Here is a 21,759-nt window from a genome sequence, read left to right on the forward strand (position 1 = left end):
AAATCAGAGAGGTGGAGGCATCACTGGGCAAGCGGATCGGGGCCATGGAGCATTCCATCGTGGACCGGTTCAATCGCTTGGAGGAGGCCGCCAAGGTGCTCGATGAGTGGAAGCAAAGGTGGATGCGTCGGTGGCGGAGCTACGCGCGTAGTTGGGCGAGGTCCGCAAGTCCGACGCCGTGGTGGAGCAGATGCGTGAAGAGATGACCGCGCTCCACAAGACCGTGAGTCATGTGGTGCTCGACTCGGATCCGTTAGCATCCGCTGGGGTCCTCAAGCCTGCGAACACAAGGTTGACAAGTACCCTTGTGTGTTCGTTTTGTGATGAGTGATTGTCAATGTGATCCACGAAGTGGGTTGAGTGGTGACTAACCCTACCATGGTGAAAGCTATGTGTGCGACATGTCTCTTGGCTTGTGTTGTGTAGGTGTGGAGCTCGGATGCGGTGGTCGACGGCGAGGTGAAGGTCAAGGAGGACGTGCCGTGCCGACGGACCGAGAGCGGTGAAGGACGGACGTGAGGCTTGGACCGAGGGACCTAGAGGCCGGGTGACTAGCCATGGTGGCTGACACTTGGGACATCGACAAGTGCAAGAAGACATGGGAGTGACGGTGTTGACCGAGTCAAGACGGCGGACGTGCGGGTCGAGCGAGGCTCAGAGGACTTGGCGTGCCGGCCGGTCGTGGACGATGGTGACACGTGTCGAGCGGTGGTGGACGCGTATGGAGTACGCTACTCACGAGTTGGTTTGGTGGTTTGGGCCTCAAAACCATCGGTGGCGGGTTTACGGGTTTGGGCCTCAAAACCTGGGCAGAGGTTCCGAGGAGGAACGGACAGCACATGGCGGCATCGGGGAGTTTGTGTCGAGGCGAAGCTACTGATGAGGAGGTGCGGTGGCCGTCGGATGAAGATGACACCGGGTTGGACCATAACACCCTTGGGCTAAGTGGTTTGACTCAATAGTATCTAGGGGCAAAACTGGGATTGTGTAATAGCCCTGTTAAATAGGATGAGGGAGCTCCCATCTCCCTTACCTCTTTTCCCATTCTCTCATTTTCCCCCGTCCACCTAGGGTTAGCTCTTCTTCTAGTTCTTAAGAGAGAGGTCTACTTATGAAGAAATTCGTGAGTGTAAACTGAGATTTGGTGTGGGAATGGAGGCCCGAATCCTCTAGTTGTCCTCCGAGATTCAGTGATTTTGTGTGTGATTTTTGTCACTGTGTTCTTGAGTTTTTCCCCATTTTCGTTCATGCCTACGATCTCGTTTTCCCGGAGTTTGGAACAATACAAGGAAATGATTTCTTGGGGCTAGATTCGTAGCGCATTGAATTTGGTCTGTGCAAATTTTGGGCGTGGTTGGTGTTGATTTGATCCAGTTCTCGTCGGATTTTTGGAGTCGCCTTCCTCTGTTCGTCGCTCTGTTCATGCGCTGTTCTTGGGCACTCATGTACAGGCGTGCGCACGGGTGGCCCCAGCAGCACTCGGCAACAGCGGCACCAACGCTGGCCCTAGCTGCCGTGCGTGCTCACCAGAGCACCACTCGCCCCTAGGACATTGAGACTCGTCTGCTCCTGTGCGCTCGGTTCCTGTTCGTCAGTCTTTGTTTTTGAGTCACGAGCTTCGGATATTGCAGCGTTGTTTTGCCGTGTTCTCTACTGGACGGTGTGCATATCCTCACTCGAGCTCTTCCGCATCGGTGAGCAGTCCCATCGGCTTCGTATTCCAGGCAACGTTGTTCGTCGTGTCTTTGGTTGCTGCCTCTTTTCAAGCAATAGTTTTTGAACTAATTAAATATTCACTTGTTTGATTAGTTTGTTGACTGGCTTGAGCATGTGCTCTCGTTAGCTTCTCTCTTTACTTGTTTGGCCCAACGTCCAGGAGGCAGGCAGCACCTCCTGGTGGCTGCTCTTTCTTCAACTCCGAACTGTTGTTGCTTGCCAGTTTGGCCTGAGTGCCCAGTCTGTTTCATCTCTGTAGGAGAGTCAGTCCCTCGCGTTCGATGGTGTGCAGCCCAGCCATCGGTGAATTTCTAGCTGATTTTCTGGTGTAATTTTTTAGGCCTTGATTTCTCATTTTGAGTGTAGTTTGGTCATCTGAGCTCCAAATCGGATTTTATCTGTTGCGTTGGTATTGTACCATTCCAAAGAATTGATCTAAGTACTCTCGTTACCAGTTGGCTTGGATATTTTAGTTTTGCCAGCTCGCTTGTGTTTGGGGGTAACTTTGGGACAGCAGGCAAATATTTCGCAAGAAATTTGAGGCTCCCATTCACCCCCCCTCTGGTTGTCGTTTTCGGTCCTTCAATTGGTATCAGAGCCGGTTAAGGATCATTCCACCTTAATCGGTCCATGATCCACAAAGGCGACATGGAGCGTGGTTCCGACAAACCACCGTTCTTCGATGGAACAAACTACCGCTATTGGAAGATCCGCATGTCTGTGCATCTCTAGGGGATTGATTGGCTTGTTTGGGGGATTTTCGAGGATGCTACCTACGTTGTGCTTGAACCCCGTGCTCATGTCATGCAAGATCAAAAAGATCAGCACAACGCTAATAGCAGAGCTCGCTCAATTCTTTTCTCTAGTCTTTCGCTTTAGGAGTTCGAGAGAGTCTCCAATTGTACTACTACTCGGGAGATTTGGGTGAGGCTTCAGAGCTATCATGAGGGGACCGCACAGGTCAAAACCAGACTCTATGAGACGTACAAGAGGGAGTACGAGAACTTCACCCAGCTTGATGGCGAGTCCATCGATGCCATGTTTTCTCGCTTTCAGACCATCGTCAACAAGATGCGAGCAAACAAGGCACAGTTACCTTATGATGATCATGAGAGGGCACTCAAGCTTCTATATGCCCTAGATCAGAAGGTATGGGATGTGAAGGTGACCGCCATTATTGAGTCTTCGGGGTATGAGACCCTCACCGTAAATGAGCTTTTTAGCAAGCTCAAGTCCACCGAGATCAACTACCAGACCCAAGCCAAGCTCAAGAATCCCTCTGCACCGACTATGGCTTTGGTCTCTGGTAACAGCTCAAGTTCTTTGGCTAACCCCTCACAGATGTCGTTTGCCTTGCCTTCTTTGGTGTCTGTCACAGAGGAGCAATTGGAGGCCCTTGGGGACGACGAGCTGGCGTTGATCATTAGCCGGTTCTCGCGGTTTCACAACAACCGCTTGAATCGTCGGCATGGTGGTGGTCCGAAGGAAGGATGCTACGGCTATGGAGACCCTGACCACTTCATCGTCCACTGCCCCAAGAAGAACAAGCACTCCTCTGACAAGCACGACTCTAGCAAGCACAAGGACAAGCGTGAGTACACCTCCAAGCACAAGTCGAAGGGAGGATTCAATAAGGAGGCGCTCAAGAAGAAGTACTTCAAGAAGGCCAAGGCCCAAGAGTGCTCCTTCCTCACCTCCCTTAGCGACCTCGACAACGACACCGACGACGACCATTCTTCTTCCTCGAGCGATGATGAGTCCGAGAAGAGACATGAGGACAAGTTGATCGGGCTTTGTTTTGTCGTCAAGTCCATCCACGGAGGCTACTGCACCATGGCCGTGGATGAAGGGGTGAAGCCCAACAAGGACGTGCTTCCCAGCGACGATGACTCTACCGAGGTAAAATCCACCATCGATGCTCTTATTGTCGAGCTTGATATCATGACTGATACTTTGATGAGTCAAGATAAGCTGCTAAAACGTGCTACTCGTGAGAGGAAAGAGTTTAAGGACAAGCTAGAAGTTGTGGAGAAGGAGCTTGAGGAAGCTAAGAAGCTTGTCGTTCATGTGTCTGATGAGGCTAAGTGTGATGAATGTGTTGTTCATATGACCAACTTTTCTGAGTTGCAATCTAAGTATGCTGTCTTGTTAGATGAGAACGATGAGCTAAAGGCTATGTCTAGCTTGTTGGGTGCATGCAAGTCTTGTTCGGGCTTGCAATCTGAGCTGGTAGAGAAGAATGCCAAGATCCTTGCTCTTGAGAAGGCCAGTTTAGATAGCATGGTTGTTGAGTGTGCATGTTGTGAGAGCTTGGTGTTGGAGCTTGATTCTTGCAGGCGGGACAAGATGAGATCCGAGGAAGACAACACATACCTTCGGTCCATATTGAATTGGGTGTCTTGTAGTGAGCTGCAGTTGGGCATGATGATGAGCCAGTTTAGGTGGGGAACTAAGACATCGGGAGTAGGATTTGCTTTAGGTGGGAAGGGTGAACATGTCTATGGCAAAGTTGGTGAGTTCAGTGGTTTAAGCCCAAGTGAGAAACCTTCCAAGATCAATCCACCTAAGCCTACCGAACCCACTGTAAAAGATGGAGTGTTAGAAGAACCTCCAAGAGCTCCCCCCTAGAAACAAGTTTGGGTTCCAAAACCGAACTATCTTAGGAACCCACTTGACACTCTACTGAGCATCTCTAAGGATCCCCTTCCTAAAGCCAAAAAGCTACCAAGAGTGACACATACCCACAAGAAAGTGAGCCAACAACCACCCAAGAGAGAGGTGAGGTATCACTGTGACTGTTGCCATAGGGATGGTCACCTTGTTGAGTTTTGCTTTAGGAGGAAGAGAGATGAGCGGTGGGAGTATGAGTTGAACAACCGGAACATGTACCACCCGCCCATGGCGTACTTGTGCTGCCTATTCAGAGGCGCAATGCTAGGCCTCGAGGGGCAATGCCTCAAGGTGCTAGGCCTCAGGTTGCTAGACCACGTGGTGGTCGTGCCCGGCATGGTTCATGTCGTGATCAATATGACTTTGGACCTCACGACAGTGGCTTTCAGTCCTATAGTTCTAGCAGACCACATTTTCCCCCACGTGGTGCCCACTTTCCTCAAATGGGACATGGCATGTTTGGTGTTTTTTCTAACACTTTCCTAGGGCAAATGAACCAACACTAGTATCCTTCACAGTTTACTAACCCCAGTGTTGCGCCATTTGCTCATCCCATGTCCTTCTATTGATGCAGGATGGAGGCCTAGAGAACACATGGCTTATTGATTCCAGATGTTCGCGCCACATGACCGGAAGCTCAAAATGGTTCTCCAGCCTCGACCCCATGCAATGCAAGGAGTACATTACATTCGGGGACAATAGCAAAGGTAAGGTGCTTTCTCGTGGAACCATTCGGGTCAACGAGAGTTTTGTCTTGAAGGATGTTGCTTTGGTTTCGAATTTGAATTTCAATTTGCTTTCAGTTTCGCAACTCCTTCAGGATGGCTTTGAAGTGCGATTTAAGACTGGCTTGTCTCGAGTCCTTGATTCTCAGGGAAATCTTGTTTGCCAGATTGTTCCTTTTGGCCGTGTCTTTTGAGCTGATTTTTCTCACTCTTTTGGCTCTTCTCGATGTTTGGTGGCCGGATCCTCCTCTGAGCTTTGGAAATGGCATAGGAGATTGGGTCACTTAAGTTTTGACTTACTAGCTAGGTTGAGCTCACTTAACTTAATCCGAGGATTGCCCAAGTTAAAATTTGAAAAGGATTTGGTTTGTCACCCTTGTCGTCATGGGAAGATGGTTGCCGCCTCTCACCCACCTATGAACCAAATCATGACCAAGGAACCCGGCGAGTTACTTCATATGGACACAGTTGGTCTAGCTCGGGTTCGGTCAGATGGTGGGAAGTGGTACGTTCTAGTGATCGTGGACGATTTTTCTCGCTACTCTTGGGTGTTTTTCATGAAGAGTAAGGATGAGGCTTTTTCACATGCTTGGGATTTGATTCTTCGGTTGCAAAATGAGTTCCCTAAGAATGCCATGAGAGCGATTCACAGTGACAATAGCACAGAATTCAAGAATACTCATTTTGAAATCTTTTGTGCTTCTTTGGACCTCAAGCACTAGTTTTCCTCTCCTTATGTCCCTCAGCAGAATGGTGTTGTTGAGCGCAAGAATCGGACCCTTGTTGAGATGGCCAGGACGATGCTCAATGAGCATAGGACTCCTAGGAGATATTGGGCCGAAGCGATCAACACCGCGTGCCATGTTTCAAATCATATTTTCCTTTGAGCTTTCATGAAGAAAACTTCTTATGGGTTGCGACTCGGATGACCACCCAAGGTAAGCCACTTTAGAGATTTGGATGCAAGTGCTTCATTCTAAAACAAGGTAATTTGGACAAGTTCGAGTCCAAGTCTTCCGATGGTATTTTTCTTGGTTATGCTTCTCATTCTCATGCATATCGTGTTCTTAACCTTGAAACTAACCAAGTTGTGGAGACCTGTGAGGTCACTTTCGATGAGACCATGCCTTGTTCTGTTCCTGTCTTTGAAAGTGCAGGTGATCAGGAGATCGGTGAGAGCATCTTTGTTGAGGAGAATGAGGAAGATGCTTATTGGAGAGATGTCGAGCCGACCTCTTTGGCTGCTCTAGTCGAGTCTACGACGACTACTTCGGCTCACGGTCCCGACCCGTCTTCTTCCACTACTTGGGGTCCGCATGAGCCGCCTCCTCAGCCTACGCCGGCTGCACCTGAGGAGGCCCCAGCTGCTGTGGAGGGGGAGGTGACTTCTTTGAGAGAAGCACCTCGGCACATTCAGCGTCTCCACCCGCCTCAGACCATGATCGGCAACATCGGCCAAAGGGTCACACGGTCCATGTCACATCAGATCTCACACTTCGCTCATTCTACTTTCATAGCTTCTTTTGAGCCTCGAGATATTGGACACGCACTATCTAATGCCGATTGGGTCAATGCCATGCACGAGGAGTTAGAGAACTTTGAGCGGAACCAAGTGTGGGTTTTAGTTCCACCTCCACCAGAGTGCCACCCCATAGGTACAAAGTGGGTTTACAAGAACAAGCAGAGTGAGGATGGGGTGGTAGTGAGAAACAAGGCGAGATTAGTGGCTCAGGGTTTTTGCCAAAAAGAGGGAATAGACTATGAAGAAACCTTTGCTCCTGTTGCCCATCTAGAAGCCATTAGGATCCTTTTAGCATTTGCAGCTTCGAAAGGGTTCAAGCTGTATCAGATGGATGTGAAGAGTGCCTTCTTGAATGGGTACATAGAGGAAGAGGTTTATGTGAGGCAACCCCCTGGCTTTGAAAATCCTAAGTACCCCAACCATGTTTTTAAACTCCACAAAGCCTTGTATGGTTTGAAACAAGCCCCGAGAGCCTAGTATAAGCGTTTGAAAGCTTTCTTGCTTGATAAGGGTTTTAGGATGGGTTCCGTAGATAAGACTTTGTTCCTCCTCAAGCAAGGCATAGACATCCTTTTGGTTTAGATATATGTGGATGATATAATCTTTGGTGGCTCTTCTCATGCTCTTGTTGCCAAGTTTTCAGATACTATGAGCAGGGAATTTGAGATGAGCATGATGGGTGAATTGACTTTCTTTCTTGGGCCGTAAATCAAGCAAACTCGCGAGGGGACGTTCGTGCACCAAGGCAAGCACACCAAGGACGTGCTCAAGAAATTTGATATGGGTGAGGCCAAGCCTCTTTCAATGCCCATGTCAACCACGATGGCCCTGGATGAGGACAAGGAGGGAGAAGCCATGGACCAGAAGGAATACCAAAGCATGATCGGGTCCCTGCTGTACCTAACGGCGATGAGATCGAACATCCAGTTCGCAGTCTGCTTGTGCGCGCGCTTTCAGTCTTTGCCACACACGTCTCATCGTCAAGCCATCAAGCAGATCCTCAGGTACCTTCGTTTCACACCCGAGTTTGGTCTTTGGTTTTTGGCCTCCTCCTCTCTTTCTCTTTGCGGGTATTCTGATGCGGATTATGCTGGTTGTCGTGTTGAGAGGAAGTCCACTTTAGGGACTTGTCAGTTTCTTGGATCTTCTTTTGTGTCTTGGTCTTCTCACAAGCAGTCTAGCGTCGCCCAATCCACCATAGAAGCTGAGTATGTTGCTATTGCTGCTTGTTGTTCCCAGTTGCTTTGGATGATAGCTACTCTGAGAGACTTTGGGTTAGAGTTTAGGCGAGTGCCTTTGTTTTGTGACAGCACCAGTGCCATAAGTGTAGCCAAAAACCCAGTCCTTCACTCAAAGACAAAGCACATAGAAGTTCGCTTTCACTTCTTGCGTGACCACTATGAGAAAGGTGATATCGATCTGCACCACATTGATACCCAAAACCAGCTCGCAGATATCTTCACCAAACCACTTGACCAAGCCCAGTTCGCTCGCTTGCGAGGGGAGCTTGGAGTTTGTTTCCCTTTTTAGAGGAGGGGAACTTTGGTTGTTGTATTCTAGTTTTGCTTTTTTTTGTAGTTTAGTCTTTGTTTTTGTTTTTATATCATACTTGCATATCATATCATCATGTATCATATTGCATCCTGAGCTTCATCCTTATAGTAGCTAGATTGACACTATGCTCTTGTTGGGGATGTTATGGATATACATGATGTGCTTTTGGCTTAGGCTCCTTTTGATCAATTGATGCATGTTATGAGCTAAGCTTGTTTTCCAAATTGTGAACTTGATTAAAACTTGTTGAAACATGAAATGTGTTCACCACTACTTGTGGCAACTAGCATGTGTAGAATGTGTCAAGATCTTTTTTGCTTCATATATATGCTTAGTTGCTACGGCTCATACCTTGAGTTACACACTTGCTTGAGAAACTTGAATTTGTGCTAAAACTTGAAAAACAAACTAAGTGATTTGAAAAGATCAGGATGGGTCTGTACTATCCTATGTCAGAGTATCGAGATAGCTCCAAATTGCACTTATTGGTGAACTTGAGCTCTGTAATGGATACCGAGATCATTGTCTTAAGCTTCTGATTGCCTTTGGCATAGGCTTGACATGGTTGCTAAGTCAGGTTTTGATGGCACAGATAACCTCCCGCACACACTTGTCTGACAAACTTTGGTAATAAGCTGCATAACTCCGATAAATTTCAATTGGAATCTAAAATTTGATCGAACCACAAGTTTGTCTCATGACATGATGTGTGAACTTTGTTTGGGGTAGTTCACTTTGCATACATGTGTAGCACAAGGTTGATCTCCTGTCTATTTTTGCTATGTGCTCCTTTGGTGGTGAACCCTCTTTTAAAATTGCTCAAACTTGATCAAACTTGCTTAAATGCCATATTTTGTCTCATTTGGTCACTTTGAGCATTTGCTAGCACTTGTATGTGTTGCTATATATACATGACAGCATCAACTAGAGCATCCTTTCAATCTACTTGCTATAATCTTGAAGCTTCTGCATTCGTGCATTTCTGCATTCATAGCTTGTTTTGAGGGGGAGTTGCAATCTTTGGGCTCTAACTTGATAAGTGCATGTGTCAACAAGGGGGAGAAGTTTCCACACTCACAATGTCACAAGGGGACACAAGGGGAGAAATATTCAGGGGAAGAAACTTCCAATTCCACCCAAAGTTGAGAGATGTGCATTCATTTGAGAGAGATTGCACTTGTTCAGGGGGAGTTGAGATTGCACTTGTTCAGGGGGAGTTGCATTTGAGTTGTCTTGCTAGATGTGTTGAGCCTTTGCCTCTTCTGGAGGGTCTAGCAGTTTTTCGGCGGGGGAGTTGCATTTGAGTTGTTTTGCTAGATGTGTTGAGCCTTTGCCTCTTCTGGAGGGTCTAGCAGTTTTTCGGCTTTTCGAGCTTTGCTAGTGGTGTTGAGCCCGTTGCCTCTTCTTGAGGGCTAGCTTTGTTTTACTTGGTTGCGTCGAGCCGTTGTCCATGTCTTTGGGGACCAAGTTTTGCTCATTTTCAAATGACCCAGTTCTTGGCTTTTCTTTGGCTTTTGGTCATTTGGGTGAGTTCTTTGTTTTCTCTTCTTCTTCTTCTTTTTCTTTTGCTCAAGCTGTTCATGTATTGGTGTTGACAATGCACTCATCAAGGGGGAGATTGCGAACACAAGGTTGATAAGTACTCTTGTGTGTTTGTTTTGTGATGAGTGATTGTCAATGTGATCCACGAAGTGGGTTGAGTGGTGACTAACCCTACCATGGCGAAAGCTATGTGTGCGACATGTCTCTTGGCTTGTGTTGTGCAGGTGTGGAGCTCGGATGCGGTGGTCGACGGTGAGGTGAAGGTCAAGGAGGACGTGCCGTGCCGACGGACCGGGAGCGGTGAAGGACGGACGTGAGGCTTGGACCGAGGGACCTAGAGGCCGGGTGACTAGCCGCGGTGGCTGACACTTGGGACATCGACAAGTGCAAGAAGACATGGGAGTGACGGTGTTGACCGAGTCAAGACAGCGGACGTGCGGGTCGAGCGAGGCTCAGACGACTTGGCGTGCCGGCCGGTTGAGGATGGCGGTGACACGTGTCGAGCGGCGGGGGACGCGTATGGAGTACGCTACTCGTGAGCAGGTTTGGTGGTTTGGGCCTCAAAACCATCGGTGGCGGGTTTACGGGTTTGGGCCTCAAAACCCGGGCGGAGGTTCCGAGGAGGAACGGACGGCACGTGGTGGCATCGGGGAGTTCGCATCGAGGCGAAGCTACTGATGAAGAGGTGCGGTGGCCGTCGGATGAAGATGACACCGGGTTGGACCATAACGCCCTTGGGCTAAGTGGTTTGACTCAATAGTATCCAGGGGCAAAACTGGGATTGTGTAATAGCCCTGTTAAATAGGATGAGGGAGCCCCCATCTCTCTTACCTCTTTTCCCATTCTCTCATTTTCCCCCTTCCACCTAGGGTTAGCTCTTCTTCTAGTTCTTAAGAGAGAGGTCCACTTATGAAGAAATTCGTGAGTGTAAACTGAGATTTGGTGTGGGAATGGAGGTCCGAATCCTCCAGTTGTCCTCCGAGATTAAGTGATTTTGTGTGTGATTTTCGTCACTGTGTTCTTGAGTTTTTCCCCATTTTCGTTCATGCCTACGATCTCGTTTTCCCGGAGTTTGGATCAATCCAAGGAAATGATTTTTTGGGGCTAGATTCGTAGCGCATTGAATTTGGTCTGTGCAAATTTTGGGCGCGGTTGGTGTTGATTTGATCCAGTTCTCGTTGGATTTTTGGAGTCGCCTCCCTCTGTTCGTCGCTCTGTTCGTGCGCTGTTCTTGGGCACTCACGTACAGGCATGCGCACGGGCGGCCCCAGTAGCACTCGGCGATAGTGGCACCAACCAGCTGCCGTGCGTGCTCACCAGAGCACCACTCGCCCCTAGGACATTGAGACTCGTCCGCTCCTATGCGCACGGTTCCTGTTCGTCAGTCTTTGTTTTTGAGTCACGAGCTTCGGATATTGCAGTGTTGTTTTGCCGTGTTCTCTACTGGACGGTGTGCATATCCTTGCTCGAGCTCTTCCGCATCGGTGAGCAGTCCCACCGGCTTCGTATTCCAGGCAACGTTGTTCGTCGTGTCTTTGGTTGCTGCCTCTTTTCAAGCAATAGTTTTTGAACTAATTAAATATTCACTTGTTTGATTAGTTTGTTGACTAGCTTGAGCATGTGCTCTCGTTAGCTTCTCTCTGTACTTGTTTGGCCCAACGTCCAGGAGGCAGGTAGCACCTCCTGGTGGCTGCTCTTTCTTCAACTCCTAACTATTGTTGCTTGCCAGTTTGGCCTGAGTGCCCAGTCTGTTTCATCTCTGTAGGAGAGTCAGTCCCCAGCGCTCGGTGTTGTGCAGCCCAGCCATCAGCGAATTTCCAGCTGATTTTCTGGTGTAATTTTTCAGGCCTTGATTTCTCATTTTGAGTGCAGTTTGGTCATCTGAGCTCCAAATTGGATTTTATCTGTTGCGTTGGTATTGTACCGTTCCAAAGAATTGATCTAAGTACTCTCGTTACCAGTTGGCTTGGATATTTTAGTTTTGCCAGCTCGCTTGTGTTTGGGGGTAACTTTGGGACAGCAGCCAAATATTTCGCAAGAAATTTGAGGCTCCCATTCACCCCCCCCTCTGGTCGCCGTTTCCGGTCCTTCAAAGCCTCATCCCGTGGTGGCCGCGGCGACATCATCTGTCGGGCACCCGGCCATCGGCCCATTTGTTGGGCACGGCGCGGCACATCACCATCGGGGGTCCGAGCCCGTGGCTCAACCCTCGGTCAAGGGTAAGCTCATCGAGACCCTTCCCCAGCCCACCCATCATTATGTTCTTCACAAGTCGCTTTCTAGCTCGGCGCTAGATTTGGGGGATCGGGAGTTTCATAGTGCTGGGGGCACACCGCATGAGCATCGCGCGCATTGGGGGCCATAGTACTCTAGTAGTAAATTACCTAAGATGGATTTTCTAGTTTTTGATGGGGAGGATCCAAAGCTGTGGCTTAGTCATTGTGATGATTATTTTGACATGTATATGGTTGAGCCCAGTCAGTGGATTCGTGTGGCCTCCATGCGGATGACTGGAGCCTCATCTCGCTGGCTGCAGTCCTTAGATCTCAAGGTGAAGAAGATGAGTTGGGAGGAGTTCTGTCAGTTGGTCCTTGATCATTTTGGTTGGGATCAATATGAGTTGCTGATTCGACAGTTATTTCATATTCGTCAGTCCGGGGCTGTTCAAGAATATGCTGACCGATTCACTGGCTTAGTTGATCAACTCCTAGCTTATGGCAAAACTACAGATCCTTTGTTTTATGCATTACGTTTCGTGGATGGGTTGCGTGATGACATATGTTCTGTTGTTCATATGCAACAACCTTCTACCGTGGATGCTGCCTGTGTTCTTGACACGTGGCCATGGCTGCCTCCTTGGCCGGCGGTGGCGTGCTCCCCCACCTCGGTGTCGTCATCCCCTATTCCGGCGGCCACTTCCCCCACCACGGCGGCCCCCTCCCCCACCTCGACATCCTCACCCACCGGGAGCGCCCAATGCCCACGGATCTGGTGGCCCTCTCCTCGACCCTGGCGAGATCCATGGAGCACGAGCAAGATCCATGGAGGTGGTGCGGCGTTGTTGCAGGGGAGTGGGCGGCTCTACCCCACCCCAGCGCAGCGCCCTCCCTCCCCTGATGGCGCCCCCTCTCACACCCGGTCGACCGAGCTCCCCTCCCCTATATTGCATATGTATGTTTTAAATGTTTCAGATGTTTCAGATGTATGTTGCATTTGTTTCATATGGATATTGTAAAAGTAGATCGGGTGATGTTGCACATGTTGCATATGTTGCAATTGTTTTAGAGGCATGTTACAAGTGTATGTTTTAAGTATTCCAGTTGTTTCAGAGGTATGTTCCATCTGTGTTTTCTGGACGCATGTTGCAAGAGTGTTTATCTGGATGTTGCATATGTTTCAATCATATGTTGCATGTGTTTTATTTGGATGTTTGCGTATGGTTGCAATGGTTTTCAATTGTTTCATAAGCATGTTTCAAGTGTTTCAACTGCCTTCAGACATATGTTGCAACTGTTGTATTTGGATGTTTTAAAAGTAGATCGGGTATTACACCTCTCCTCCCTACCTTCTGCTTCATTGTCTCTACCGGCGCTGGCAGGGCATCCATACGATGCCGTGGTTGTGTACTTCCGGATCGGAGACGCCGCGTGTCCTTCCCCTCTTGTCGCTCGGGTGGATGGACCCTGCATGGAGCGAAACGGAGTGTAGTGTGCGAGCATCTAGACGTGGGCGTCCGTCCGGACGTCCGGGTGCTAGCACTTCTGCAAAAAAAGCTACGGCACCGTGCGTTGCGTCGGCAAGTGATGGAGCCAACACGACGCCACCTGCGCGAGGCTGATAGATAGAGCTGGGACATGGGCTAGCGTGCCATTTGAGGCTGGGTCGTGGCATGGTCTTTTGACACGACCCAAGCACGGTACGGCACGAAATATTATGGGCCGTGCGAGCACGACATGAAATATTTTGGGACGTGCCTAGGATCTTGGCACGACGGGCTATATGGCCCGGCCTGCATTTTGGGCCGTGCTTGGGCCTGCACGGCACGTAGCATGTAAGCATGACTTCGGCTCGTCTCCAAGTTTCTGCCTTTTGTCTTTTATAATATACTAGGTAGCGTGTTCGTACGTTGCTACATGGCAACTAAACCTTTATACTAAAAATACACGGATCGCACGATAAGATATGCTAAATTTCTAGACTTCATCAAAATATTTGATCTTTGATGTTATGTCTACTGGGCACCACCAAAACAGAACTGTCGACGAAGTCATAGCTCAAGCTCCAAGGGGAAAGATCCATACAAACCAAATGATCAAGATGTTCAATACTGCAATGTGCATATTCTAGGTGGTGCCGAGAGAATTACATATTCTCATGAAACACTATAATATACTTGATCTTAGCAACATGTTGTTTTGAGCCACATTTTAGATGTATAAGCACCAATTTTACATGAAAGTATCAACGCAAGCTTTGAAGAAAGGACACTAAACACATAATACAAGCACGTAGTTCAAATTAAAGGGAGTGTCCATATAAATGTTCATTCGTAAAGGAGTACTTAGAGTGAAATTTTTGAAAAATAATAATACACATTCTAGAGAATTCACATCTTTCTCCAATTACAATTCTTATTTAAATGTGTCAAAATTCTCAAACACCAAATGTTCTGATTCCAAATCGCTTCCTTTTACTCCGGCGATTAAGATCGTGAATGGCCATGCCGGCAAGGTCAATTTGTCCAGCGCTCCGCCTGTGTGCCAGTGGTGGCGCCATTGCGGCGCCGGCACCGGCGCCCTCCATGCTCTTGGCAGCATCACCAGAGCCTTTACTCGTTTACTGTAAAATGATGAAGCTCATCGTTCATATGAAAATAATCATGGGCTCAGAGACAGGATTTGATCATAATCTCCATCGCTGTGTTGCTTCCTCCAGTCTAGCACCAAAACGTATATTCTTCTCTGCCAGTTGTTCTGATTCTTGCTCCGAATCACGACCATAGTAGTTGGCCTTCCCATCATTGACCATTAGTTGTTGCACAATCTACAAAATAGATAAGGGCTAATAGGTTTATTTGCATTTTTCTAACATAAATTAGCACAATACTATACTGTTCATGAACACGAATGTAGATGTAATCTTCAGATGCTCCCTAAAAAAACAAAGTATATGATATTGATTTGGTTCCATGGTAGCATGACAGGAATAAAAAAATGAGTCCCTTTGCTTGTCAATGCAACAGATCCATCTAGCAAACATGTTGTGCTGCAAAAGAGAGAAAAAAATCTAAATGCAGCTCAAATTACACGTCAAACCGGGAAAAAAGACTACTAATACAACATCAATCAATCAAAAAATAAGAGGCAAAAAGAGAAAGAAATCAAGAAGTGCTCAAACTCTGATGTCAGCGTGCTAAATTTCACGAAGTTAATCTCTGTAATGTAGATATGTACAGACCAAAAGTGAAGGTACTAAACCATCATTTTGTAAGATGGGGTTGAAATTATTTCCAGTCACACCAAGCTCTTTGGGTGTTCCAACAGACTGTACATAATAGAAAATTAAACTGTGCACTGAAAATTGGGAGCAACTGAGAGGAAACAATTGTAGCTCTTCAGTACAAGAAAAGAGAAACAAAAAAAAGAATGTACTGCTTCACAAACCAACTGTCAAAATTAGAGCACATCTTTCTATATCAGCACACCCATTCTATCTGAAACTAAAACCAGAAGTTGCACTCTTGGGAGAAATTGCACATGTAGAGTATTAGTACTTATGCAAGACACTGGCTAATGATAGCATTTTCTCTGGCTGTGTTGTTTCAGTGGTTTCACATAGTTTGAAGTTTGAAAAATAAATATTTCTGAAATATTTAGAGTGCGAATTGAGAAATAAACAACTTATGTATTGCTCAGGATGGATGGCTAAACCATTAGCACTAAATCCAAAGAATTGCAAGAGATAACTACTGCTGCCATCACCATGACACTGTACTGTCAAAATTAGTGCACAGCTTTCTATCTCAGCACGCCCATCCTATCTGAACTAAAACAAGAACTTGCACTCTTGGGAGAAGTTGCACATTCAGTATTATGCAAGACACTGGCTAATGATTGCATTTTCTCTGGCTCTGTTGTTTCAGTGGTTTCATGTGCTTTGAAAATTGATTCAGAAATATTTAGGATACAAATTGAGAAAATTATAAGAGAAATAAGGGAAGTGAAGAAAAGAATTACACAACTCACGTGTTAGCGTGTTGCTCAAGATGGATGGATGAACCATTAGCACCAAATCCAAAGAATTGCAAGATATATGCAACTGCCGCTTACGCTTGCCATGACACTGTTAGGCCACAATTTGGCTTCCCATCGCCATTCAAGTATGTGTTTGGGCCACGGGTCAAGAATTTGAATCGCATGAGTCAATCATGAAGCGTCAGATGGAGAATTTGTGGGCAATTACGATGACATGACCATCATCTTGCTAAACAAAGCTCCAATGTAGGAGATAAAGCGAAAAGTTGTAACAATGTATATGACAAATGCGATTAAGTCACCTAATCTTAGTTTCCGGAAAGCGATAGGATCTTCTTGTTTTCAGAAATACAAATCATGTCCATTGTAAAGTTTTTTAGCCTCCTCAGCCAAGACATGACATTCTTGGACAAGAGTAAAGTCTCCAAACAGTTTTGTACTTTTAAACATTGATTACTCTCATGTGCTTTAACTTTTCTTTTTTTAAAAAAAAAAATCTAGTTACTATCTCTGTCGGTACATCATGTTTACAAGACAACATTAGAACTTACTGCACAGCAGGTGACCATTCATGATATACAGTCCATCCTCATTTGGATTGATCCCAAATTTGAAATGGCCCGAAAAACATATAAAATCCAGAAAGATTGATGGTGCAGATAAGGTGATATTTTGCGGCATAGGCAGGAGCTATAAATATTAGCATTTGAATGTATTATAAGCATAACCTTGAAAATTCTTCAAGACTTCCCTCATTTTCCTCAATGGAGCCTTTCTGGTCCAGGAATCTTTTTATCCGGTAGCTGAAATGGTCCTTGAATTTGTCCAGCTTGGGGTCCAGGTCGTATATGGGACGATGGTCGACATCGCCTCTGGCGGTTGCCATAGTTTTATCTTGTTGCACGGTAGATGCAGTAGCGTTGCTCTTGACCTTGCAAAGTGCATTAAAGCCAGATTCAGAATTACACCAGCCATAGAAGCTACATGTGATGATGCAGTAAGGCGCAACTTTTTTACTTTTTAGCCTTTTTTCCGAAAGTTTCTCACAAATAGACCTCTGACGGAAAGAATTCAGAAAATGGACCCTTAGCTCAGCGCCATCGACGCTGACGCCGAGCTAACACGTCTCGGCGCCAGCGTCCCTGGCGCCGAGGTCTTGGCTCGACGCAGAAGCGAACGTGGCAGGCAGCTCGACGCCGTAAACGCTGACGCCGAGAATGCAATTCCAGTCCTCGAGCGCCGTGCAACGTGGGTTGTGTTTGACCCCGAGCTCTCAATTCTCCAACCACGTACGGGTACCAACTGTGGAGTGAGTAGCAGGGGAACCGGCCCATACCCTGCACTGTGGAGTGAGTAGCAGGGGAACCGGCCCATATCCTGCACTGTGGCCCGTACCCTGCGCCGGTCTTTTTGTTTGACGAGGGAGCATGCATGTACGGTACATGAACACGAAGGAGTGAGTAGCTAGCAGGGGAACAAAGGAAGGGAGAGGAAGAGATGCGAGCTAGCGAGTGATCTGCAGCAGGCCACGGTCAGATTGGATCGTCGTCGATGGGAGAAGACTTGTCCGTGTCCATAATCAGATTGGATCTGCAGCAGGCCACAGTCAGATTGGATCGTCACCGGCACGGCAGGTCACTGTCACCACCGTCTGTGATAGGGAGGGGAGCAGGTAGCGATAGCGACATGGATTCGCTCGCACACGTCGTCGCTGCACCGCTGCACAGAGGCCGCTTCGCAACATGCATGTACGAACCGCTTCGCAACAACATAAATAAATAAAAAATAAAGTGACTAACAACAGCAATGTATCAACTTGTTATTACACACTTCATGATGCATGTAAGCCTCGAACGTACGTACGTGTAAGTTTGTAACCAAGTGCTAATATAAGTACTCTACCCTCTACGGACACATGTACAGGCGTACATCACGACTCCCTTTCTAATTCTCTTCTCACATCATTCGCTTCGCTTCGCTGAAAACAAACATCTACGGTTAATAACATCCACGGTGGTACTACAGCTAATAACATCCACGGTGGTCTCGTTCGCTTCGCTGAAAAAACAAAACTAACACTGTTCCGGTTGAAAAAACAAACCGATAAAGACGGATTATAAGAGAAACGAACAGGGCATGTAGTACTACCCGTTGAGATCCTGAGAAAACAACTGCACTAGCTCAACAGTACTTTTCAATATGAACGAATAGTATTTTCCTCTCAGCATTTTAGCATAAGTCCAATCTCAGCGAAACGAACAGGACCATCGTGCATGTTACGGATTTCAACTACAGTTTCGTTACTTGCTTTGTTAAAAAAACGAATGAGTCTACTTACGAATCAAAATAAAGATGAAAGAAAGTTCACAGCAACACGCACGGAGAAACAAGACCGAAGATGCATTGGACCAGGACACCAGAAATCATGAAGTTTTATTTATTTAAATCCTTAACTTGATTGATTGATGCTCCAAGTTGGTACCCGTACGTGGTTGGAGAATTGAGAGCTCGGGGTCAAACACAACCCACGTTGCACGGCGCTCGAGCTCGGTACCATTGATGCTGGCGCCGAGCTGCCTGCCACGTTCGCTTTTGCGTTGAGCCTTGGCGCCGAGACGTGTTAGCTCGGCGCCAGCGTCGATAGCACCGAGCTAAGCGTCTATTTTCTGAATTCTTTCCGTCAGAGGTCTATTTGTGGGGAACTTTCGGAAAAAGGGCTAAAAAGTAAAAAAGCAGCAACCACGGAATATAGCAGTTTATTGTAACTATTTATTATTATGTAATAAATGATGAGAATGGCAGAAGAAAACCAACCACCAAAATTTAAACAGCTTTAATTGAAACCTGAGATCCGCTTGACTTGTTGCCATAAGAACGTACGGTTTGAATCAGGGAAAAAGATCTGCATACCTTCTGCACTCCTGACCGGCGAGCCTCGCACTGGACAAACAGCACACTCAGCCGCACATTGCCGCCACCCTGCGAAACCATTAAGGAAGCCACCAACCAACAACCATCAGTAGAGAAAAAAGGGTACTGTAACTCCAAAGCCCGTTAACCTGACTGACATCACACAAACAGGCCGTTGTCTGTTTGTTGGTTGGTTTCTGGACTGATTTGGATTGGTTGGTGCTAGTTTGTTGTGAGAGAAAAATACTGTTGGCTGGCTGGTTTGGGCTGACTAAAACCAACAAGCGAACAAGCTCCAAGAGCTCTTTGCAGTCACTTGCTACTTTCACGGACCAGCCCGCCACATCTCACCAGAAAAGCTTTTGAACAATTTGTTTATTGTGAAGAACCACTTCTATCTGTAATCGACAAATTTGTAAATACTTAACCATAGCAAGATAGGAGAAAGTCAGCATGAAAAAACAAGGAACTGATGTTCTATTTGACCTTAATGTCGTCGTGCCCATAGCCTGTTCGGTTGGCTGGTTCGTATCGTTGCTGGTTCGTGAAGAAGTACTGCTGGCTGGTTTGTGTAAGAGAAAAATACTATTTCAATTGGAAATTTACGATCGTTTACGACAAGCCACAGCCAAACGAATAGACTGACCTCAAACTGAGTGTCAGGTTTTCTAACCAGAGTAGCAGAGGTTAGTATCCACGTTTTTTTGCTCACATGATCAACCACTGTCCCTGAGCAACACATACGCCATCCATCTGTGCAAGAGTATTCAATTTATAATCATCATATAAATTTACTAAAATTTAAAACAAAGTCAGAGTAAAACTCTAAAGTCCCCCCTTCACTCTATACCATATTTGTGTAAATGCAACCAGCTTTTTTATGGTCAACATATAGCAATACTATGATTAGTAATAACAACTGAATGCAAGAGCCCAGATAACAAAAAATACCAGTAGTAGCAGCAAGGGTGACGATGGATCTGCGAACACCAAGCACTGATTCAAAGTTTTTCTGTTCATCTTCATTGAGGTTCACTACTCTTTCAGAAGAAGAAGAAAGATTGACGGAGACGGATGTTCAACGAACCTGCAGCTTCGCCTTTGCTTTTGATTTCCGCGCCGGTTGTTCTTCATCGCACCCGGGGGCGTCGGAGGCGTTGGGGTTGGGTGTAGGGTTGGCGCTGGGGGTGAAGGATCCGCTGTGAGTCGTCTCTCTTCCGAACACGGTTGGAAGTTTGCCTGGGACTTTGGACATCAGTGACCCCATCGCCGAACCTCACCGCAATCCCTGGCGGCGCCGTCCGATCAACAGGCGAGCGAGAGCACTACAGCGGCAGGAGCAAAGTCGTGAGGAAGACGGCGGGAGTAGCGGAGGCGTGGATGGGAAGGGGATGGGGATGGGCCGGGTACCGTGGGAAAGCGCGGATGGAGCAATCGATTCACAAGGGGAGGCGGCTGCTGCCTAGGCGTCATTGCCGGACGTAGGCCGCGGGACGGCGGCGGATCAGACCGGCGGGTGAATCACCGGCACCGCCGCCGCCGTCTACGGCAGGAACCCTAGGACGACCGGATCAAGTTCCCCAAGGAGCGAGCAACCGACATGGACGAGGAGGGCAGTGAGGAACATTGCGGACGCGGCGCACATCTGGAGGAGAAGCGGACTGAGCAACCGACATGGACGTGGAGAGGCTGCAGTATAGCACAACCGTGAAGGATCTGGGCAAGGCGGCCAGACGGCATCGTCAAGCGAGGCGCGGGGGAGAGGGATCGACGCCGGGTGCGTGATTGGATGTGCGATCGACGCCGGGTGTGTGATGGATGTGGGATCGACGCCGGGTGCGTGATGGATGCGGGATCGACGCCGGGTGCGTGATGAATGTGGGATCGACGCCCGGGGAAGCGAGCGATCGTGCGACGCCATCTATCACCGGGGTCGTCCTGCCTCGTGCGGGGGAGTGGAGACCGCACGGGACCAGGCCCACCGTGCGAGCGGGGGAGCGAGGGAGCGCTCGCTGTATCGCACGGCACCGAGAAAGGCACGCCCAAAATAAATGTGGCATAAAAAATATCTTTTTAGTGGTAAAAGATTCTTAAAAAGTAATCAATTATGGAATCTATCTTCCATGCATGACACACGGCAATGTTGCACTCAAGAATTATGAAATCTACCTTCCATGCATGACCCATGGAAATGATCAATTATGAAAGGGTTAATTTGATCTATGTCATTATAATTTTACCGTTTCTAAAACACACCATTACTATTTAAGAAACTATGCTACTACCATTATAACTTTACAGATGTTTGAGATACGCTATTATGTACGCTTGAAGACGACTTGGGCCCACTGCAAAAATGATTAGAAAGTAAAATTATTCAATCTTTTTTTGTATTTTAATAATTTTTTTTAACTAATAACTAGATACTGAAATTCTTTGATTCACTTTTTGAATTTAAGTAATTAAACCCATTCTTAATTTTGGAATATTTTAATGAGAGAAATTGGAAAAATCCAGAATTCCAGTATTTTTTCTTTTTCTTTCATTCCTATCCCGTGATATTCCCTTTATATATTCAGAAAAACAAAACAAGAAAGTGATTTTTCTATAGAAAAAAAGAACTTCTTACTTCCCGATGCCAACTCCTTGCTTTTAGTTGACGTTAGTAACATTCGTCTTCGTCTTCCACACCGGCATCAACAAAAAAACTACTACTCCTCTTAAATGGCATATTTCAATTCATTCATTCACATCACTTCTGCTACCAATCCTATCCTTACCTTTCTTTTTCCAATGGGCAGATAAAGGTCATTCTATGCTTTTTATTATTGAAAATATAGCAGATCTTAAGTCTTTTTTTATTAAG

At 47.0% G+C, this 21,759-nt stretch overlaps 1 protein-coding gene and 1 pseudogene across 9 annotated transcripts; one reads left to right on the top strand and one right to left on the bottom strand.

Moving 5' to 3' along the window:
* The first annotated feature begins 2,364 nt into the window (after positions 1-2,364).
* LOC136451258 (uncharacterized) lies at positions 2,365-5,305 on the top strand (annotated as a pseudogene).
* Positions 5,306-14,247: 8,942 nt separating this feature from the next.
* Positions 14,248-20,887, bottom strand: LOC136471411 (1,4-alpha-glucan-branching enzyme, chloroplastic/amyloplastic-like). Of its 9 annotated transcripts, none has more exons than XR_010762036.1 (8): positions 20,304-20,887; positions 19,993-20,218; positions 19,845-19,913; positions 19,540-19,646; positions 19,380-19,455; positions 18,894-19,291; positions 16,712-16,914; positions 14,248-14,772 (listed from the first exon to the last, which is right to left on the bottom strand). XR_010762036.1 is itself a non-coding variant. In XM_066469147.1 (7 exons), exons 5-7 carry the CDS (start codon positions 18,972-18,974, stop codon positions 14,757-14,759), a joined length of 300 nt encoding a protein of 99 aa, XP_066325244.1. In that variant the 5' UTR covers positions 18,975-19,291; positions 19,380-19,455; positions 19,540-19,646; positions 19,981-20,218; positions 20,304-20,887; the 3' UTR covers positions 14,248-14,756. The 9 variants fall into 9 exon arrangements, 1 of the variants encoding a protein (XP_066325244.1); XR_010762037.1 differs by having other exon boundaries at positions 19,567-19,646; positions 19,845-19,873; positions 19,981-20,218; XR_010762030.1 differs by having other exon boundaries at positions 19,845-19,873; positions 19,981-20,218.
* Positions 20,888-21,759: the final 872 nt, after the last annotated feature.

This window comes from Miscanthus floridulus, chromosome 1 (assembly GCF_019320115.1).
Source record: "Miscanthus floridulus cultivar M001 chromosome 1, ASM1932011v1, whole genome shotgun sequence".
In the NCBI taxonomy this organism is placed as follows: Eukaryota; Viridiplantae; Streptophyta; class Magnoliopsida; order Poales; family Poaceae; genus Miscanthus; species Miscanthus floridulus.

Excerpts from the sequence above, each read along its gene's own strand:
- LOC136471411 (XM_066469147.1), bottom strand. The coding sequence starts at position 18,974 with ATGGTTTCGCAGGGTGGCGGCAATGTGCGGCTGAGTGTGCTGTTTGTC. Across the intron at positions 16,915-18,893 it reads GCCGGTCAGGAGTGCAGAAG|GTCAAGAGCAACGCTACTGC; the intron begins GTATGCAGATCT and ends GCACTTTGCAAG.